General features: G+C 36.3%; 1 protein-coding gene across 5 annotated transcripts in view; it reads right to left on the reverse strand.

The window, feature by feature from the left end:
* The window catches only part of LOC122565939 (E3 ubiquitin-protein ligase MIB1), a 674113-nt gene that overhangs the window by 248995 nt on the left and 401801 nt on the right, over positions 1-23317 (reverse strand). Inside the window, exon 11 of one of the 5 annotated variants that reach the window (XM_043722491.1) lies at positions 7610-7628. The exons of the other annotated variants lie outside the window; for them this stretch is intronic. Within the exon in view, the coding sequence (XP_043578426.1) occupies positions 7625-7628 (4 nt within the window). The 3' untranslated portion in view covers positions 7610-7624. Of the gene's footprint in view, positions 1-7609; positions 7629-23317 lie in introns of those variants that run through there. 5 annotated transcript variants of the gene reach the window in all.

Raw genomic sequence — 23317 nt, forward strand, 5'->3', positions numbered from 1 at the left:
ACTACTTGGATGAATTATGACGATAATGAGCAGCGAATTTTAAAATAGAATGCGATCGTATAAGTAAGAATTTATTTTACTATATCCTTCGGCTCATTTCCGAAGCAATATTATGTTTCTCTGTTAGTAAGAAGTTTGAAGTTGGAACACGCATGGTTTTTCGTTTCAATTTTATACCAAGGTTCTTCTTCCAACGTTTAAAGTCTTCTTGTTTGTTCAAATCAGAAAGAAATTGGAACATAAAAATTCTTTATACTTTGTAATTGTCAATATATTCTGCGTCAGCAGAGAATTAAAGTAAAACAACATATAATACGAATAATAACCATTTTTTACAGACATTTAGTTGGATCTAGTTTTTAGAGTTTGAACAGCACAAGGTTCAGCATTAATTTGATACAAAGATGAACGAAATGTAGCTTGCAACTAACAAGAGACTATTCCAGCGTGCAACAAAGGATCGAACTAAGTTTACAGGGAACTGCTCGACAATTGGTAGACATTACGCTTAAAGGTCTATCAACAACTACGTGCAACTAATGCTTTGCATAAACTTTCGCGGGAACTTCAAGTCCGATTGCGGGAGGAGCATGTTAATTGAACAACTGACGTTCGCTGTGCTGCAACTTACTTAACGTATGCAGCCTCAGCGGTTATGCCTTCGTCGATAAATATATTATGTAGCAACTTGTTTAGTAAATTTACCGGACCAGTTACACCCGCCATTGCTCCTACCAACCTCGCTATATTGTATTTACATTGAAAACCGTGGTTGCCAGCGATGATCGAGAAATTAGTATTGGAAGCTTTTAACTGATGATATATAATGAGTTTTATAAGCGTATTATAAATGGTATTGTATTAGCGTGTTATATTCAAGCGTGTATATCTGTAGAAAATAAATATTTTTGTAGAATTTCATTCAAATTATGAAGAATGGAACAAAATTTGTATTATTTTTATTTTTGCCTTGTCTGTATATGGATAATTTAAATATACTTTATTGCGTAAGAAGATGAGCAAGTTATTTATTCGATTAAAAATACTAAATTAAAAAATAGATTTGAAAGTAATAAAGGACTTTTACAAGGAGCTTTATAATGTTTAATATTCAGTATAAAAGTTACCTTCTGTAGGATGAAGAATTTTGTGGATGGGTATAAGTAAAAAAAAGTCATACTAAATTGTCTCGTTGAATCATGGAATCAATAAAAATCAACGAAATCACTTGCGCCAACCTGTAAACTTCCATCTCTCCCGGAGAAGAGGTTCCAACGAACCAAGAAACAAGCTGCAAACAATTCTTCCGTATCGTGTAACCGTTTGAAGGCTCGAGAAGTGAGAAACAAGGCGCGATACAAAGTGGCAGAGGGCGAGAGAAATGGATACAGGCGCAACACGCTGGGAAATATAAAGATAAGTAAAGTGGTGGCTAGATACAAACAGAATAAAAGACTGAGAGAGAAGGAGTAACGCGCAATGAGGTCTGACTAACACGATGATAGTAGCAGAATATTCCGACAGCAAACTGGATAGTAGCACGTATCTAGGCGATATGTTTTTATCTTTTTTTCTTTTTTTTTTTATTTTTGGTAGAAAGAGGAGAAAAGCATGACAATTGCTTCTGGTAGACTGACGTTCGAAGAGAGTGGAAAATATTTTTTCTCGATTCGTTAGCTCGTTAAATATGGTTCAAGTAAATTGAAATTTTTAGATTCATATAGACGCAATCAGTGTGAATTACGTGCTACTGCACGTTCTAATTCTGATGCTATTTAATGGATGAAAGAGTATTTTGATATGCTTAACTGAAAGATGCAAGCCTCCTAAAAACAACTGACAGATCTGTAAAGTTTCGCAGCATATCGATGAAATAATTTTACAACGATCAAAGTTCCTGAAATGTTCAGAACAGTGGCAAGGATATGCATTCGTTTAATAAAATCAAATAAAAAGGAAGAAATCTAAGATTGATTGGCAATATATTGAATCCTGAAACTGGTCCTCTGTAAAATATGATATATATATATATGATTATTTATGTTTTCGTTTCGTAAGCTTCATACGAAAATTGAAATTACTTGTAATCATGAAAATCACGAAAATGATAGAATTTAATTAAGGTAATATAAAAGTTACACGCTATTCTCACACAAAAGACCATTGGATTTGCATTCGACAGGATTAATTACTATCATTATTAGAGTGCCTTGTTTTCATGAATTTATAAACCCAGAGCTGAGTAATTGCTAAATGACTTTCACGAGAGTTATTCAGACGCATTAATACCTCGAACAGAAATGTTTGATAGACCCATAACGAACTGGTATTACAAGTTAATAGCGCAGCAACTACGAAAATTAGCGCAAACATGGTTGCGAATTTGTTAGAGTTCGAATGGTGTTAGTAACCAATATTTCACTTTGTTAACAACTAGCGTTCTAGTTTTAACGTATGTAAGCCAACACGTGAGTACTAATCACGAAACAGTATAATGTTTGTAGTTTATAGCTCCTTTCATACGATTTGTAATGTTACGTAATATCAAAAGACTACGCCGTTTTAAAATGCCACCTACTGCTGAAAGTGTTTTGAGATGATTTCTTTCATCTTTGTTTGGAAAGAGGCCCATAAATTTTCATAAAGTATGTGAAAAGTACATGTAGAGAGAAGAAGTGAAAAGATAAACTTACTGTGAGTACTTAACGAATAGAAGAAAATTACTATAGGACACTTGACTATTATTGTGCAAACATGGATCTTTCGTCATTGAACTAACTCGAACATAACACTGTTATATTTTGATTTATACTATTTCCTATATAATATATTGGAACAAAAATTATTTTTCACACTTTTTCAAGAATTATTTTTTTTTATAACATCATCCACTGGAAAATTCATCAAACATGAAAGACCTAGTTTAAAGGTAGCATGAATAAGTTCACACGATAAAAGTTGATTATTCCAATTAGTTAAGACGTAAGATTTCCGGATAATCGAATAATCTTATTTTTATAAGAGAATTTATTTTAAATTGTTTTATAAATATCAATGTGTATTAAACCGGAATAAAGATCTTTAAATAATATTAGTAATAGTTTCTTTCACTTTCTGTTCTTCTTTTTTCCATCCAAATCCCAAAATTCCGAATTTTCCATTAAACAATGTTTCCATAATCGAGTGTTTTGCTAGTCAGTGTTCTGGTAATTAAGGTTCTATTCTAACTATTTCTTATAATTAACAGTTGAATCTTCGATCATGGCCGTGTTTGTCAACGAAGACGTTTCATCTATCATTCATCATCATTGCATGTAAGTAACAACCCAGATGTTGACATGCAAAATGTGTCCCGGTATATACTCAGAACGTGCATATGTACATGGAATTGTTAATGGACTTCACGTTTACGGACAGATGTTGATATAACAGAACCAACTAAAGGATCGGTTCTAAACTGTGCTTGAATTACTTAGCTGAATCTGTAGTTAGAGTTTCCGTATTAGTCGGGAAATCATTGAAGCGAAATATTTATTTTACAAGATCTTCTTGTTAATTTATATCTTTAATAATCCTAAATGCGCGAAAATACATAACATTCTATGATTGAATTTATACACAGGGAAATTTTTCATATCTTGATTTATAACAATATCATTATTTGCGTAGAAAAGCAGGCTGCAGTAAAGTTACGTACGTAGATTCAGAAGTAGCACAAAGTAGATCAAATGAAATTTTTCTAGACGGTGACGTTTTCAAAATTCAAAGGTGGCTTAATTTCTTGAACGGAAACGTGCATTTCCTATAATCTGTTTCAATTTCATGAAATCTAATTTATCTTAATTTTTAGTTTTTTATATGTTTATCATATTTATTTGTTTTAACTCGATTTGTATAACCAGATAAAAATGGGTTTATTGAAACGTTGCAATGCCTGCATAATAAAAATCTGGTGTTTTTAACAATAAGAATGACCAATTAGCGGAGTTTTGCATGAAGCATGAAACGTTTCCTCTCGATTTTCACATTACGCACAACATTCATGATACGTTACGTACGTAACCATAATCAACGTATCTCCACGTATATTTTTACATAAATTACGTAAAATCTCTGCTTTTCCATATCGCAGAATTTAGGAATATTTCGGGATTTTGATCACTTCACCTTTAAATCGATTTTAATTCCTACTTTAAATTTTTCAAAATACGAATCTCTTCTGTAAATACTAATTTATTACTTAGGATATATTAAAATAAGTATGTATCGTTTGTAAAATGACACTCGTATAATTTGCTGTAATATTAATAAAATATGTAAATGTAAATGTTTATATGAATTTTCATTTGCAGTTTCATAATGAAATTACATTCTGCTGAACATAGGAGAATTTGAATCGAATGCAACGACGCAATGCTCCATATACAAAAATTAAATCATCTTTTCGTTCCATTACGACTCAAATTATACGAATCGTCCTAAACGGTGTTTAACCCTTGCATTTTACACTTTGAATTAAATTGAGCTCGTAAATTCTTCCGGTACGATATCCTATTCATTAGCAGATTAAAAAATTGTCTAGGGCACGGTGGCGTACAGGCGGACAAAGTAATCAAGTTAGAAAATTAGGGGCGCACCAGCACCCAGAGTCGAGTTTTAAATTTCCGCACCTTCGAGCCCCTGGGGATAACGATTTCATTTCGCGCGATGGCACGTTGACAATTGCCAAAATGGGTTTCGATGGCATCGTGCACTCGCGAAACAACGGCGGAATCGCGCAATTTCAAAGGCCGTTAGAAATGCACCGACTTGTTAGCCGATTGACAACACAATTAACCGATCGTTTGTGACATTCGAGTGAAACGTAAACTAAATTTCAGGAAATTTGAGCTTCGCCCACTGTATCGCTATCGACACCGATTTGACTATCGATAAATACTTTCTGTTAATAAACGTAACGTATACTTATAGATCCATGATAATCATACGCTTAAATGATCGATATTGGAAATTTATTATGCATCTTGGAATAATGAAGAGTGTTTAGATTTTATAGAACCAAGCTACAACTTTTATTTTGAAAAATCTTCCGAATCCATACGATTATTTGATTCGATAGAAACATTGCTTAGTAATTTCAAAGTATTATTGTAAATAATTGAATTATATGGTAAACTATGGTAAAGATTGGAAATATTATAGAGCTTCGGTAGAATTAAAAATTGTCTTCAATAAATTCATTCATACATTCACGTATTAATATTTAAACTGCGGATGTTTATGCGGACCTATAGTTTTATGGACACTGGCATACAGCAAAAATAAGTGATAGCATTGAATTTGCTGAAAATGTTTTTAAGAGTCATCGTATATAGTGCCATTCAGACTAGTCTTTATTTAAAAGGTCCATTAAAAAGCGGCGAGTTTAACGAATTGGACATACATAAAGTGGGAAAGCAACATACAGAGACCGGTAACATGTAGAAATCAGATCAGTGGACGCACAGGTATTACGAAAAAGTTTGACGCGTAGGTCGGATATTCGATCGGAACGCTCATCGTGTTTCAATCGCGAGCTTTTTCCAACTGCGTTGGTCGGCTCTCGGCGAACCTGAATCGCCTTCTGACGGCTCGTTAACGTGCCACGGCCTCGTTACCTTGGACCGCGGCAAGAGTTCATGAACATTATGGATGCAACGATGCTCTTTGACGCGATATTAGCTGCACGAAACGCGAGATAAAATGAGGATTTCGAAGCACGCGACCGGAACCGACAGGAGCCGGATGTTTAGCCGATACGAGAGAATCACGGCAGCGGCTTGGCTCTGGCCCGTTTTAATGAAGGATGCTCTTTAATAAAATATTAAAGCCGCTGAAGATTATGCGAAACGAAGGGCCAGGTTCGTCGGTCTATCGATCGACGTGGGATCAAACGCTTAACGAAACATTGCGTCATCTGGTGAACTAATAGAACGATGAGTCGCGAAACAGATTCTTTTGGATTTCTGTCAAGCTACTTAGGATGATGAGAGAGTCCAATGTTTACGCGACTGACGATTTTGATGGAATTTGATGATTTTATTGTTTATGAGAATAGGTTGTAATAGGAGAGTGATTTTGTCGAATTTTATTTTGAACGATGTTCTTCCGATAAAAATCGTTTTGCTACAAGTTAGATCAATGACAGAGATTTGTCAAAGTCTCCTATTAAATGGAACTGCAAATGTAAACGCAAACGTGTCTCCTATTTAATGCAAAGAAATAATTGTGAGAGTAGCAATATTGGAAATTTGTTTTGCTTTTAAGTTACGTTGTGCATTCATTAGAAAAAGAGAAGGAAATTAATCGTAGTATCTTCGTTCGATATGTAGGATGACTAACAATTACATAAATGTTAGATTCCATAAAATTGTTGCAATGAGGATTTCATTTAATATATTACCTCTTAAGGAATAATCTCTACGTAAAACAATAGATTAATTTCATTGTTCGCTACGTTCACGTTCCAGGACTACGCGTTCCTTTATCCAATTTGCATAGATCTGGTCTCATCGAGAGAATTTAATCTCGCATAATGAACTGGTCAACCAATTTGGCAATTAACCAATTATTTCCATTGCACGATCCGATCAGCCGGTCAGTCGAATTTAGTTTGCTAAGCGTTTAATTGGTTGGTTAGTATTTTTCTTCGAGTCGATCCAAATCCTCCTGATAGACGGATCGATCAAATTCATTAATGATTTTAACCAAACTTCGTGCGAATAATCGAGTTCACAGGATGAAAATAATTCACGATCCCTTATTTTATCGATCGCCCATTAAATTCACATGAAACATAAAATAGGTCAGTATCGTAGTCAATGATGGATTAGTGATCAACTGGAATCAAATCCAATATCCAACGTTCGCTTCACAGGATTTGAATACTATTCATAATAAGTATGAATAGCCATGACATATTCGCGAATACAATTGAAAAGTTGAATTCCAGAGAAACCGGAAAGGGGCCAGTATCACTTATTAAATATTAAAAATATTATGGTATTATAAATATTATAAAGAATTATTCCGGGCATTCTTGCACGAAAATGTTCAAATTCTCGATTTCGTGAGCAATTTCTTCTCGTTAGAAGGCAAATAAATTTCCAACGAATTGAGGTCTAATTACAAATGCGCGTCTTTGATTATATCACATACACAGTGACGGGTTTATCGATGGTTAATTATAATTTATGACTGGCCGTGCATCGTTATCGAAACTTCAATTGTGTTAAAGCGGAACGATCCGGAGCTGGTTTAGCAGCTGCCAATTCGTACTCTATTTTAGCTAAGCGTAATTCAAAATTAATCGATGTTTAATCAATTATTACGCCACTCGTGGCCTTCTACCCTAAGTACTTCGCGTTATTATTTATAGCTGTTTGCGTAGAATTATTTGTAACTAAGATTCTCCAAGTAGAATTATTGCAATTAAGATGTTCGGGAGATACATAGTTCATTGACATTCGTATCTTGAAATTGTTACAATTTATATACGTTTGTGAAATTTGTGCGATATGAGCTGAAGCACTTACCCAGAGCTTTTCTGTTTTACTTTCGTGTTAATGTTGATAATATTCGTATCTTACCTGAAATAGAAAATAAAATAAAATTACTAACGCAGCTATATATTATTTCATTAGAATAATAAAAAATTATTTAATTATATTTCATCCTAAATACGTGATATTCGAATCGAAAATAATACCACGCCACTTCTTTCAATCATCGTAACGTATTTTTATAACGTTTCTAACTTCAAAAAAATATTGCAAAAAAAGATTAAAGTATAATGAATTTGCATAAAAATAGTTTTGCAGTCCACGATTGTTCATTAAATAACAAAAAGATTGTTCTACGTAAAAATAAAAAAGCTGTGTTACTAATTAATTAATGCAACTTTATTAACCACGTTATTTATTAACTATTTCAACCACGTTGGATTGGAAAGGGTGAGTTACGTACGAGTCTTAATTAAACACAGAAAGAAAAAAAGGCAATAAAATGATTCGACGCGCGTAAGTATGTTTGTTAAACGTGTGTCACTAACAAGTTGGGAAAAATTCTGGTCTTCCTTCAGCGTTTCAAGAGGCTCTTGGGTCGGTTTTTGTTTCTCCATCTACCAGATGGAAGTGTTTTACGATTTCCTCGTGTCTCTTTTCCCTTACTCTACTTCCCTTTTTTTTTAAATTTTCATCCGTTACCTCGTACGTTCGTCTATGTCCATTTACAAGGTGTTCGTATTACCGTTACTATTAATTTCTTTCGTAAATGAGAAAATTAGAAGAATGCAAATGTTTTTAGCTATAAACACGAGTTTACTTCGTTAGAAATGCGAATTTCTATAAACTTCCTCCGAATTACGATTTCTTTAGATACTATAGTATACTCTTAAGAAGTAGATCCGAGTACCACGTAACAAGTAGAAACTTTTAACATCAGATACGAAGCAGATAAGCAAGAATTTTATAATTAAACGTTTATATCAGTTTCTCCGTTACTATCTGCAAGTTGAAAAATTTCACTGCAAACACATTTGTTACAAAAATTGATCGTAAGTATCGCGCAAAGAAGAAAAATTCTACGAATATTTGAAATCGATAAATTCAGATTTTGTTGAACTGCAATTGCGTTTCCTTACTTTCCGAATTGTTTCCTTGTGTCTGATACGTAGAATTAAGCTTAATATTCACCGTGGCGAAAAAATGATAAAAATGTGACGTCTACCCGTCAAGGAAATACAATTCGGAATAATCCATCGAACAGCTAAGATCCTCAGAGACAGTTTCCAGAAAATCCATACATTACACTTGGACTAATCCCTTGGACAAAAATTATATTCAAACTTCTTCAAACAGACGTCATTCTCTTTAAATCCTGCAATTTTTGAAAAAAAAAAAAAAAGAAAAAAACGCGTTACCTAAAAAGAAAGCGACGATCTATCAGACAACACGATCCTTTTATTTCAACTTGTCTACCTCTCTGTTCCAATAGAATCGTACATTTTAAAAAGCAATATAAATTATCCCCATTCCCAGCGGAACATTTTCTCCGTCTGCCTTCGTCTTTTATTCCATACCTGCCGCTTGTACGAAAAAATTCTAAACAGAGAAAATACGAACACTCTGTGCATCTGTGCATACAAGCGCGTTCGCGTATGCATGCAAACCACTCGCAGATGGTGTATACGAAAATACTTACGACCTCGTGCAACCGACAGCTCTCTTTTACCCTCTCGCTTTCTCATCCAGATTCTCCTCGTTCCGCTCTCAAAGCCAGCACATGCGTGCGCGCGCGTAAAGTGTACAGCGCGATAAAAATGCAGGTAAATCGTGACGGGTAGTACGGCACTGCGCGCCAGTAAATTTTACAGAAGTTATGCGATCTGGCAGAGAGAGAGAGAGAGACAGAGAGAGAGAGAGAGAGAGAATAAAAAAATGGAGATGTACGATTCCACGAAGTGTAGGTACGTCGAACATTGAATTTTTCCTTCGTTTCCTTTCTTGACAATGGCTGGCTTAAATGAAATGCCGCTGCCACTGCCGTTTCGCAATTTTAATCTATGCTCGATGTTATTAACGAACGAATGTATGTGCACGACGCAAGCAAAGATAAAGTAAGTTTTCGAATAATTGCAGTTCGAATATTTCGTGTATGGTTGCCCGTTATTCGGCAAACGTTCGTTTTCCAATAAGGAATTAAATGGAAGTTGAATTTGGCGTATTATAATTAATTCGACGAATTTTAACGATTTAAAGTATAGGAACAGGAATCGACATATCGTAGCTTTTTATCCGGGAAGATTCTCATATAATTCAGTTTGTTGTGTTTGAAAAATTAAAGCAATTACGTGCGCAAAAATCTCTTTAACAAATACCATCATTAGGGAAAGACAATATCTCGACGGAAATAACGAATATTCTGTTTCAACTTCCGCTTGAAAGCAGTAGCTTTTTATTATTTTTATCTTTTCTTCTTCGAGGGAATCTTTATTGATAAAGATCATTACGAGCATTCGAACAATAAAATTACAAGCTTTATGGCCGGAGAAAAGGTCAAAACTTAATAATTTAATCATCGCTGTTATAGTTGTTTAGCCGACACGGGGGGACGTAGCCTTAAGGTCGCGAGTAGAAATATCGAAACGCTGTTTAACCTAAATAAAAAAATGTAGGCTGAGATAGAATTCTAATTGATATCAGGAATTTGCCATAAATTACAATAACGTTAAATTTACTCATAAACCTAACTCTGCTGCTTTCGTTTTAACCGAGAAAAGGACTTTTAACGTATATAAACATGCAAAGTTCCATTTAGGAAAATACCAATGATCTCGGAATGTCGTCAAAAAATTATCCTGAGAAAAAATTCTCTCCATGACCTATATGATCCTTGAAACGGTACAACTTTCTCCCGAGAAGTTCTTTCATATAACAAGAACAAGAGACAAATATTTAAGTGATGCCATTTAGCTAGCTCACCCGATATATAATAGTTTCGCAACCCATACGTGACAATTACAACAGTAAATCATCATCCATACACTCTGAAGAACTCTGTGCCCGGTAATTTCAATTTTACAATTTCCCGCAATCGACATAATAACAATGACACAATAACCGAATTCACCGGTACGAATTACGAACACAAGTGGCTAAATCAACCAAAGCAATTACAAACGATGATCGTCCAACGTATTCGATCCTACACGTAGCAATTTGAACACGCGTAAACGCCGTAGCTGAAACTGGGCTCGTTGATACATCGGCCTACCGTTCTAATCGAATCGCTGTTTGATATCATATTTAATTGCGAATTTGCTGGTGGCTGCCGATTGAAACACGTTGGGACGAGAAATCTGCCGGTGACGATCGCGATATATGAAAATGGTCGATCACGTCATCGCTTGGATGGCAGATTACGTTACATTCGATCGATATACGACGGTCGCGATGAATATCGCGAGGAGAGGCGCGATAACGCCGATAAAGCCGATGACAGCGGTCACGATAGCCAACACGACAACGACGATCCGTGCGATCATCATGAACGATAATAACGAGAACGTCGATGGTCGATGATTATGACGACGATCGCGACAATGAGCCGTGCGCGACCGCGTCGCGTTACCACGTGCGAGCAAGCCGCGATATAAACAGGCTGCATCGTACGAGAGTGCGAGTGAATGAACGAGTCATCGATCGAATTGTTATTAGACGAACCATATTGGATGGACTGAGAACGGGTCACCTGATGCACGTGCCATCAGCGTGGATTAGTAGGGGTGTCTCGTGAATGAGAGGGCGGCGAGAATCGTGGCTTTTACGAATGATTGTTATATAATGGGATTTCATTCTCGTGTACGGCTGAATTGATAAGTATTCGCTATTCATTGATAAACACTCGTAAGATCGCATCCACTTCGCATGTAAAATATAACCAGCGAGGATTTTTTCAAAATTCACACCACTGCTGTTCGCATCGTTATTATTATACCATGCTGTTAAAGACAATTTTGCAGAATGTAGAAGTTTGCTGAGGCAGGACATTGTAATGTTAAGGATAACAGTAAAGGTATATATATATATTTCATATATTTCCATATATTCTAAAATAGAAAATGATTGAGGCGGCAAGAATCTTGTTAACAACAGTTGAACACGTAGTTAAGAAAATCTTGGTCACGCGGTTGTCAAAACGTAATTACAAAATCCTCGTAATTTTCTATAGATGCAAGGCAACGGCTATAATTTATGTTGATAGTAAAACATATCTTTTTATCATTTCGCTTTAAAGGTGTACAATTTATTTAGATCGAATTTTGTCTTTGAACGTTTAAGCAATATGACAAAGCGACGATGAGAGACGTTGTTTCGGTGATCGAAAGCCATAAATATCTTTTGTTATATTTGAGGAGTTTTGATGAATTGATGAATACGATCATTTCGACAATTTTTGAACGGAAATAGCTTTTCAACCCTTGAGTAAATTTACTGGAATATATGTAAATTTTTTAATTGAAAGAACATATTGTTGCTGTATAAATATGCCACGGAATATGCAAAAATAAAATGGTTCGAATAAAAGCTTTAGAATTTTTAATCATTTCCACTATATATATACATATATATATATATATATATATATCGAGAACAATTTTTGTTAATCTATAACTCTCCTAAAATTGAAACAATACGTTGGTTCGTTATTTTAAACGATTCAGTTAAAATTCCCTTATACATTGAAGTTGCAAAACCTCAAATTTAATATATAAATTAAAAACATCAAACCAGAAGGAATTCACGAAAAGCAACTAGATCAATATTAATTCTAATCTTATTTGTTATAATAAAGAATCTTCGTATAAAGAAATAAATATACTCGCGAGAACTCTCCAATTTTCCTTCTTCTATAGCGAACTAGGAAAATCGTTCAATTTTAAACGATACTTGATTTCAACGTTCTGCAATATCTCAATGCCTCAAAACTATACTCAGCGTGTAATAACAATACTATTTTATTAATAATATTTTCGCGGAAATTTAATTTCACAAAACCGCTTGCACCCTATAATTTCACGGAGGAAGACAACTTCGTAGCCTTCAATTAATATCAATAACTGGGAACAAGGGGAACAATTGAATAACAAGCTGCCGCTACAAACGCGCGTACATCATTTACCTCCTCTAAATTGAGAAAAACCGACAATGAAGCCGCGGACGTACGTGGAATCAGGAGTTTCGTCACGATCGGAACGGGACCGAAGGAACGCCCTCTGAATTGTTAGGCGGCCATAAAAATTTCGTGAACGCGTCGCGCCCCGTCTGAAAAGAGGGAACACGTACAAGCCCGGCGAAAAAGGGGCGAGAGACTGGAACAGCGCACGAAATACATTTAAATAGAAGCTATCCACTCACGACGCTGCTAGTACAATGATGCTTCCGGTCAGCAAGTGCCACAATGGCTACGGACCGTCCGCAGGTTCCGTCCGCCTCCTTTCCTCCGCCATAATTTAGCCTTGCTTTGCATATAAAAAGCAACAATGGGCCGCGACCCCGTGCAGCCGGAGCGAAAATTTGATTTGTCGTCCCGCTCGCTGCACTTTTTGCAGCCTCCGGCCCGACCTTTTACCTCTACCCTCGCGCGACCGCGTCTCCGGGGCTCTCTTTTCTCTAATTCCAGTCAGCCTTATCCACACAACTGCTATACGAGGCTACGCGGCCTTCCAAATTCATTGTCAGAGGTGAATTTACTAACCGGGCGCGATATTTTTTTCACCGGTATTATCTTAGCAGAAGTAATTTAGTGGACGTATAATATTTTAATTCGAAAAGTACGAGATATTTGGAAGCGTCGGTGCGATAATACTCGGAACGAAGTTATTATTAAAAGTAGCTTTATTCTTTCGATTTTGGAAGAACAAAACGGCGTGGACGTTATCGATTCTTAGATTTCAGATTCTCATTGTGAGCGATGCGCGTCATGCTTTTCACGTTCGTGTTTCAGGTCCGCCCTGAAGAAATGAACTGCAATCACGAAACGTTGGCGTAAAAATGGAACTCGTAACACGGTTATTTGCCCAAAAAATCCAAAGTATAACTTCAGCCTTCGATAGGACTTTGTAACATGACGCAATCAATGATCTTGCAATTTAAAACACGTTTAAAATGTAATATTCCCGCGGTGCTTGGAACTAATATACTGCAACTACTATATCGACCATGATAGTAGTGTACATTTTTTTGAGTGGTAGCGTACGAGCCGATTCACGATATGTCCGGACTGTTTCATTCCGCGTTCCAGCGCGTGAAATATGTATGTGCATTTAAATAGAAGCGTTTTCGACAAAATGCATAAATAATAATTTCATAGAAAAGCACTGGCGCAATACCCGGGGCCTGAATGCCGACGAAATCCAATTACAGCAGGCACGGCGAGCGCGAGAATAAAAAGTACGGCCGGTCTTCGTGGCGAACGAGAGTAGAAACGATTTTTATGGAAACCGGCCGTGTTGCGGAGGCGGCGCGTCCGCGGGGCGAATTTGTTTCGATCCCTCGGAAAACCACTGCGCGTTCCTCCACCGTCACCGACAAACGAGTTTCCTCCTTTAATTTGCAAAGGCAAATTTCCGGAAGCTGGGTAATAAGAATCCGAGTAACCTCGATACTCTCTCGTTTCCCTTACATCGGCGATATTACTCGTCAGATTGCGGCCCTACAGCCGCGAAATTTAAATCACTTTCTACGGAAGCCAGCGGCAACCAGATGGGCGCTCTAATATATTTCCTCATCGTCGTCGTGCACGATCCGCTCTTAACCAGACACGTTGCACCTGTATATACGTATATGCCTTTACGTTAGGAAAGGGACGAAGAAATGGATTTTCTATGTGACAAGATTGAAGAGGACGGATGTCGTGTTTAACAAGAAACTGCACTATATTGGCGCGTATAGAACGATCGTTTTGTTCAGTTGCTACAGGGAATATTATGGAGTTATATCGTATTTCTATAGGGACACGTAATCTTCCTACAAATTTTTTTACTTCCATATATTTTTTTTCAATATAGTTTTCACGAGAGTCTGTGTAGCTGTTGTAAATGTTTAAAAAGATGCAGATGTTTCGATTATTTTACGAGCATCGTGTCATTTTGTGACGTATTACGTAATGGTTTTTGTATTTATGAGAAAGCAGATGTCTTGCAGTCATTCCATTTAAATGATCGATTATGATTCGAATTGTAAGAAATGATTTTTACGTCGCAATTAATCGAATATTTTTAAGTGATCGATCGATCATACCGAGTTGCTCCTTTCAAATTTTTACGATGTTATTACTACACCTTTATTATGCCAACTTAGGAAATTGAAATCAGCTGCGTCTTAAATTTGTTCAGGCCGCAACTGCATTAAACATTAACAAATAATCCATAATATCTTCAGCACATAAAGACATTTTAAGTTTTTCTGAAACTCATACAATTTACTCACTGCAATTAAACAATGGTTTTCGACCCATTCGATATAAAAAATTCTCATAGAATTAAGATCTTCTATCTAAAACAAGAGATAAGATGCTTCTCCTTAACTGCTTGATAGACGATCAGACACGATTCTTCGCCCCAAGAGTTACAATTAACAACTGCTATAATCTAAAAACGAAGAATTAAGATTTGTGACAGAATTAAGCCTAACAAGTAACACTTTAACTTGAAGCGAGACAGAACGGCCTTCTTTAATCATTAACATTCGTAAACAGGGGCGGTCACCCTACGCGTTAGTCGGCCGCAGGAGTAAGTTCTATGGTATCCAGGCATTTACCGAATAATCAATCCACGAGCCGAAACCCTACCGACCTCGATGAAATTTTCATACACGGCTTACTGGAAATCCCACGCAAACGAAAGCAGTTGCAACACGTGACCAAGGCAATTAATAATCCCGACCATTAAATATTCCCGTCACGTTCCTTGCGCCACGGTGACCAGTTTAGTTTCTCGTCGAAGGCGATCGGTTCGCCCGAGGAACGTCTGAAGTTCGCGAACGCAAAAAGCAAATTCCCCTATGGCTCGATGCTCGATACCTTGCAAATGCAACGCGGAAAGCCTGGAAACCACGAAGGGATAAAAAGGAAACGAGAAGAACACGTGACAGCTGGGTTACGAGGGCGTACAGGCTAAAAACGATTAATAATCCCGTTATTAAAGATTCTGCGCACGTCGAGCAGCGTATGCTCGCATCCTGTTGGGCTAACTAATAGCCTGAAAGCGTCACCGCGTGCGATGCTGTTTAATTGCGCGTTGTATTTGAGAGTGGCGGCCTAATGGCACGTACTTCTCCTCGTCATCGCCAGCAAGTAGTAAGCTGGACCACGGTTGCGGTATCAATCCAAATATAAACGCGGTCGAGCTGGATGGAATGGAGGCTGGCTGGAAGCGAGGCCAGCGGTAGAGGACAGGTAATCGTGAATTAGCATGACAATGGCACGGCGTGGATCACGCTGCTCAAGATAAGCAGCAATTTATGAGGAAGGAACACCGAGGGCTCGGCTCGTCCACCTTATTACACACTTATCCCTCTGGGATGTAAACGGATTAGATGTCATCATCGTTTTCGGGAGGTGCTGGCCAAGCTGATGCATCGTAATTGCACGCTCGATCCACGCTACCTTGTTCTCTGTTCGAGATCGTTCTCGTGATTTCACAATTTCACACCAATAGGAAGGATAATTATTGGGAAAATTGCTGCCTGACCTGTCGTGGATGCTTTGTACGATATGATTGCGAGGATAAAATAGATAGGTGGAAGAGATTCTTTGATAACGTGTTTGAAAATAATGAAAGATAATTTTGTGTTTTTAGATTCAATGGGTATTTAAAATAATTGTTCGTTCAAATAAGAAGCAGATTAAGAATTGTACCGTTGCTGCAACATCCTCGTCTTCCTCCATCGTTCCTTGATTTATTAATTTAATTTCTTTTTCAGATTGGTACAACAACGAGAGACTAATGATAATGGGAAGACAACTAACAAAAATTTCTAAGTAGATTAATTTCGAATAATTCTAAGGTAATTTAGTATAAGAGGATTGCTCGTCTATTAAGAAATTATCCGTTTCAACATTTCATACGCGCGTTTCATAACACCGACGAACAAGTTGCATCAGAGAAACTGACTGTTTTACGACACGCTAATTAGCAGAGTAGATCCTCTTAGGATTTCAGAGAACTTTCTAGCATTGAAGGAGAGCTTTGAAGGTTGTCGTTCAATCATCCGCTTGCGCATTTCCTCTGATCGTATTAACAAACATAATAATCGATATTTCACTCGACAAGGGCACGAGATTGGTCTTTAGAGCGGTTTGTTAAGTCGAACGGATAACAAAGATGCAACAGCGAGTCGGCTAATCTATCAAACGCGACGTTTAATCGGTAGAGACGTGTTACTTTGATCGCAAGGCGATATCTACAAAGGCGGAAATAGGCGACCTAGGCAAACCATGAAAACTTAATGTCGTGGTTCGAACAGCAACTTCGACTGTTCAGGCAGGATACGCTGTTAATTGATAACCTATTATCCGATCTGCGGCGGATTCAACAGATGGACGAGTTTAACATTTCACGAATAATAACAAACAATGAAAACCTGAATTCAGAGAATCAAGATTTTGTACGAAATGACACAAAATGTAAAGAACGTTTATAGACAACTGTTTCGTATAAAATGATACGCGATGCTTTTCAACAAAATATATCTTTATTTACAAGATCGACATTTACAGCAATCGTTCTGTTATCCGGAATTTTACAGTTGATTTGAAATAGTAGTTCGAATAATTTCGTTTTGTGATTCGACAGAGACAAAGTAACGTTATAAAGACAAACATTTCTGACAGTTTTAAGGGAAAAATGATTCCGAAAGACGGGCGTATATCGCTTGTACAAAAATTGTACGTATAATCTTTTCATCTAGAATCGACTTTCATGAGATTACTCAATTACCTAGCTTTCTAATTTTTCGCATCGGTCATTATCATAATTTAAGATCTTCTATAAACTTTTTAATTGAAACTTATAGTCATTAACTTTTTACTTAGAGCTACTTATAGCAGGAAAAATACACCATTAGGCTTTAACGGTCTTCCTACTTTATAGCCTCGTTCTAGCAATTAAGGTTAGATAAGAATCTTAACAATTTACACGTAATTAGCAACTCGTGCAACGGCAAATTATTAAATTTAGTTCTTTATTCGCTTAATTTTCCACTCCAAATTCTATGTTAGAAACTTTAGTTGGCGAAATCTGACGATTATTTGATTTACCATGAACTTTGTTCGCTTGTTCCAAACCTACGAGCATTTCACTCGATAAACGTTAGAAATATTACACGGCATCCACAGTATTTAAAACTTGATGTTTTAAGCTAACATTCAAATAAATTTCTTTCCGCGGTTATTTAATTTCCGTCGCCAAAATAATTCATTTTTCTTTTTCGTTACTACGTCAATCACTGATAAATAACTCAGTACTTCTGGTATTGATTTATCATCCCTTAAATTCTCCTCTATTGCCGTTTTTATATAGAACAAAAACGCTGCAGTATAAACTTACGCGAAACAATAGATCGCAGATATCTATATATAAAACACGAGGAAAAAGGAAGGAGAATGAGGAACGATAAAAAAAAAACCACACAAAAGCTCACCGACTTTTCACGCGATTATCCCGTGATCCACGCAAATCGGAGCGCGAATTACGCGAGCCAATGGCCCCGAACAACCACCGCGAGGTAAAAATTGGCAATGTCGAAACATCAAGCCACTGGTCTCCCGTGTTCGTCCATAGTTCTTTTATTACTGACCCGTATCTATCGTTCACGATGACTCTCGATGGTCAATTCATTGACAGATTAGAGGGACAGAGAAGGTGGAATCAGACCTCTGTAATCCCGGTTGGAAACGGCGCAGATAATAATAGGGCTATAAAACGCTCCTCGCAATAATTGGCACATTGTAATCTCTCCGCGTTAGCCATTCGGAACACATCACTAGCCGCTCGTAATCAATCCTCTGATTGCTGCCGTTTATATCGCCGCTGTTGCCGCGGGTACGTCTTCCCTGTTACGGGATCGCGATGGTTGCAGCTGCAGTTCGTGGTTCGTGTTCTGTTCGACCGTCATGCACGCTCGAATTATGCGATGCCTCGAGTATTCCGTCGAAACTGTACGGTAATGAACTGCCACTATCGGAAGATCCAGCCCGACTCGCCGTATATGGGACGATAGATTTTGCACTGACAGATCGATCGACGTTACGTCCTCTGGATTACTGCCCAGGCGGACCAATGATCACGATGGACCAAGCGAGAAATGCGATTGGCGTGTATCATAGGTGTGACGATAGATACAGTTCTTGAAAGTATTTGTATACCACTTTTTTTCGATTAATAATCCTTTTTCCGATCTGGCTTCGATCATTCCGCGGGATGTTAGGAAATCTTATTGTTGAGTCCACTGATAATGTGCAAATAACAGGTCTCGGATGAAATGTATTAGGTTGTCCGAAAATTTTCTTTCGTTTTATCAGGAAATAATAGACGTACGACGTTTTTTGTTTTATATTATTTTGTCGAATTACGTACGATCCATTTTGTTCTGTTGAGATAAACACCGTGATAATTCACAGATTTGGTTTCACGTTTGCATGAGGGTGCACTGTTGTAAACAGCACGTTTGCGAAAGAAAGATACTTTTCGGACAACCTAATACTTTTTGTCCTTTGTTTTCTCCTTTTCTTCTCCTTCATTAAATTGATACGAAACAACTTGTTGAAGTATTTTTCATATATCTCGGATCATCGTGTAATCTTAAGGCTTCAGCGCTTTTGATAGCACAGCGTTACGCTGAATTAGAGTTACGCTGTTCTCGTCGAACTGTCGTATTTAAAATATGTATATATATATATATATATATTTCTTTTTTCGCCGTAAGCGAAATTAATGAAGTCAATACGATTTTATAAGATATAATTATACTCGTTATTAAATATTTTGTATAAAATATTTAATATAACGGCGTTATCATTGGCGCTCAGTTTAAATCGAATATCACTCTGATTTTACTGAAAATATGACTTCCATTATTTCAGTTTCCTATATATTTGTATTTTTCATTGCTTTACGAGTGAGTTCCGGCATCCAAAAGTATATATACTGCGTAAGTCATTAATTACATCAATTTTCGATATTTGTCCTATAAAGATCAATAAACACGAACTTTTATTACGAAATAATTGATGATATTGAAAATATCACAAGTTTTGATTACTGCTTTGTTTTGCGTACTGCTGTATCTAATATTTTTATTATTTATTCAATGATGAAATGCAAAGCGGAATATAAAGAAGCATAAATAATAAAAATTGCTGAAATACTCAGTTTCTAAAAAAAAACGTTTATATATAATACGTAAAAGGTAGTAGCTTGGTTGAAGAAAATACAAAAGACGATTTACATCGATTCGTCGTTTTTTTTTTTTTTTATTGTGGAATTTATAACTTTCTGTAATTCTTTATGCTTTCTTTCAAATATTTCTTTTACGTTTCTTTCACTTTTGTGTCAGAACACCGTTCAAATAATTCATGTATTCGTAGTTTCCTCCCTCCGTTCTGCAATTTTTACACATTAAAATGCAATAAATAAATGGAAACGTAGACGTTTTCAGCATCATCAACAATCCTTCGTGTTTTCACAGGTAACGCAACGTGTTTCCGTTGTGTCTGAATGAAACTGTCAACTAAAATAGTTACTTTTATATACGGTGAAACTTCATTTATCACAAATCAATAGGGTCCAAATAATTTATATAGTGTGAGAGTTTATTCCCCTCGAGCCGGTTATCTGGCAAAATCGGCACACAAAGGTCCTTAAAAAGTATCGAACAAACACGTTTGCACCATTGCAACGAGATTCCTTTCAGTATTAACATTGCGTTAAATGGCACAGGATCCGGGGCTTTCGTACGGAAAGCATTTTCCCACGCGCATGTACAATGCTGGATGGACGCGATCGTCTCTTCAATCGATCAAACGCGACCGATACAATATCTCTTTCAAATTTTCATAGTCGGCTCGCGAGTTGAAACACGAAATGAAAACGTGGAAACAGAGCATGCCGTCGCGGCCGCTCGGTATTTGTCTCGCTTTTAATTCCGCCATTCAATTTCTCCTCGTTATACAACTGTGTCTTCGTAAACAAACATAAATATTTTCATTGCACCGCTGACGTTAATACAGAAAAGCCAGCGTTCGATCGCGTTGTACTACGATCGCCCGGTAATTTAATCTGTAAAAGTCTGGCCGAACGCGTAAATGGCGGAAAATTCATGCCCATCGAACAACGGCTTTATTAATTGGCGAATTTCCACGCTAACGTGCATCTCCTGTCCTTTGCAACAGCAAGAATAATGCGTTTAACAAATTTTTTTTCCGCTCTTTTAGAACCCGTCATTTCTATCGGGAAAAATTTGCAATTATATTGCTTGATGTAGGTATTCGTCAGCTTTTGCAATTTAACGGACTAATTCGATGAATTTTTTCATTGATTCGCGATATATGTATTTTCATGGGAAAAGAAGCGAACATGAATCGCGCACGCATGAAACGTGGATCGTGTTCGATGAACGAAAGAAGCTGAATCGAACGAGAATGAAGAACATGTCCCTCAATATGAAATTGATTCTCCTATTTCTTGTGAAGATATAGCGAATAAGTTGTAAATAGCCTAATTGAATGTTTATTACAATTTTGATGAAATATCGAATGAAATATATCAATACACGGCTTTGCAATTATGCGACGGTTTGTTACAAAAGGATAGAAATTAATTTGAGACTCTTCCGTAGATGAAAAGATTAAACCACGCAGATTAATGAAACCTGTATTGATCAAATTTGATCGTCATAATGAAATTTAATTTTTTATATAGCAATTATTTCACGTTCAATATCACGGATTTTCTGACGTTTTACCTGTGGATCTACTTTCACAACAACTTGCTATAGCAACTGTACGGAAGATTGATTATGAGGTACACGATGTATATGGCGTATACGATACGGAAACATAAATTACTGTCTTGTTACGTTTGCATAGTTTTAATGCTTTTCAAGTAAAATTATTCTCAAGGGAAGAAAAGAGATAATAAAAAAGAAGTGTTTGAGTTACAAATGATATCGTTTCCTATTACTTAAAACTTTTTGATCGATGTGAATAATTTGAACAGTATCGATATACTAACAGCAACGGTACCTAAAAATGTACACTACTACTGACAAATATTTTTGACATCGTGCAATTTTTAGTGTCTTCCTAAATAAATTTCGAAGAGCAGCTTACAACGATCTTTCAGTGTCAACCTTTTCATTGGAGATAAAAATGAATTGATAGTTGTTGACAAAAATAAAAATAATATTAACGATACGTTACGATAAATATGGCTTTTTCAAAAGTTTCATAGTTCCCTAAAACAATATTAAAGTAAGTGAAGTAAGAAGAAAAATTTGGAATAAAATTACATTTTTCATGTGATATTACACACCTTGCTTACACGTCTGCCTCATTTGGAAGTAAACTCGAGATTCTGAGTAATGGCACGTACGAAATCTACATATTATAGATTATAGGTGGTCTTAAACTTTCGAGTGCTGGTACACACCTGATATTGAGTGGACTTTTGAGTGGTGCTATGTATCACGTGAACTTGCTAGAAGGGGAACTTTTGATGTAAATCAACTCTAAGCAACTTTAAATGATTTTAAACTGTTAATAGATAGCGCATATATCGCATTTATAGACCATATATAATTTCACAATTTTATACGATAGTATGTTAAACCTACATGTCATAAACGATGCCAATGCCGTGTATCAGGCTTATAGTATACGGAATTTGAAATTTTTCAAGTAGCTTCCTATATTACGTATGTATATGTGTAATAAATAGAATGCGAATATTTACGCAAATTCATAATTTTATGGATATATTACAACAAATGAAACCTAACGAGCAAAATGTCTTATCCAGTAAATATTATGGCGATCATTGTACTTTGGATGCTTCATACATTTTTTCATATCATCTGCATTCTACGCGTTTATGCGTCTCCGAAATTACTATAAATGCACAAAAATTCGCAGTCTAGTAACAAATGTTAGTCTAACATATAACAATTTAATAATAATTGTCTAATAAATGTCGAGGTCTAAAAGTTGTAACATATTACATATACATACATGCTGAAAATAACTTCAGAGATTCGTATCGAACTTCCATGTCAAATAAGGTTAGACTTTGAGTAGAAAATTTTTTTACTTATTAAGCCCAAGGAAACTCTTTATAAAGAGTCTCTTTAGAAGAAGAACTTCCAACCAGCCAAAGGATATTTCTTCGTAACTGGTGACTTGGACGTGATCTTTGAAATGTCATTATATCATTCTCTGGCAAGAGGTGAAGAAATTTCTCAAAAAGATTCAGCAAATCCTATAACAGACACTGAAAGAACTTCTCTGGAGGAAAAGTCATCAAATAATAATTAGAGACAAACGCTGGAGAAATAAAAGCGTGTCGCATAGATAGAGAAATTTCATTGAAGTTTTATCGTCAAGTTGGACGTTCGGTTTGAGATGTGAAAGTATTTAAATAAATAAAATCTGTATAAAAATATTTGTTTCTTAAAAGAGTTATTCCGCGTAAGAGTTGGTCCAATAAAAATTACATTATACC

This window comes from Bombus pyrosoma, linkage group LG3 (genome assembly GCF_014825855.1).
Source record: "Bombus pyrosoma isolate SC7728 linkage group LG3, ASM1482585v1, whole genome shotgun sequence".
NCBI classification, from domain to species: Eukaryota; Metazoa; Arthropoda; class Insecta; order Hymenoptera; family Apidae; genus Bombus; species Bombus pyrosoma.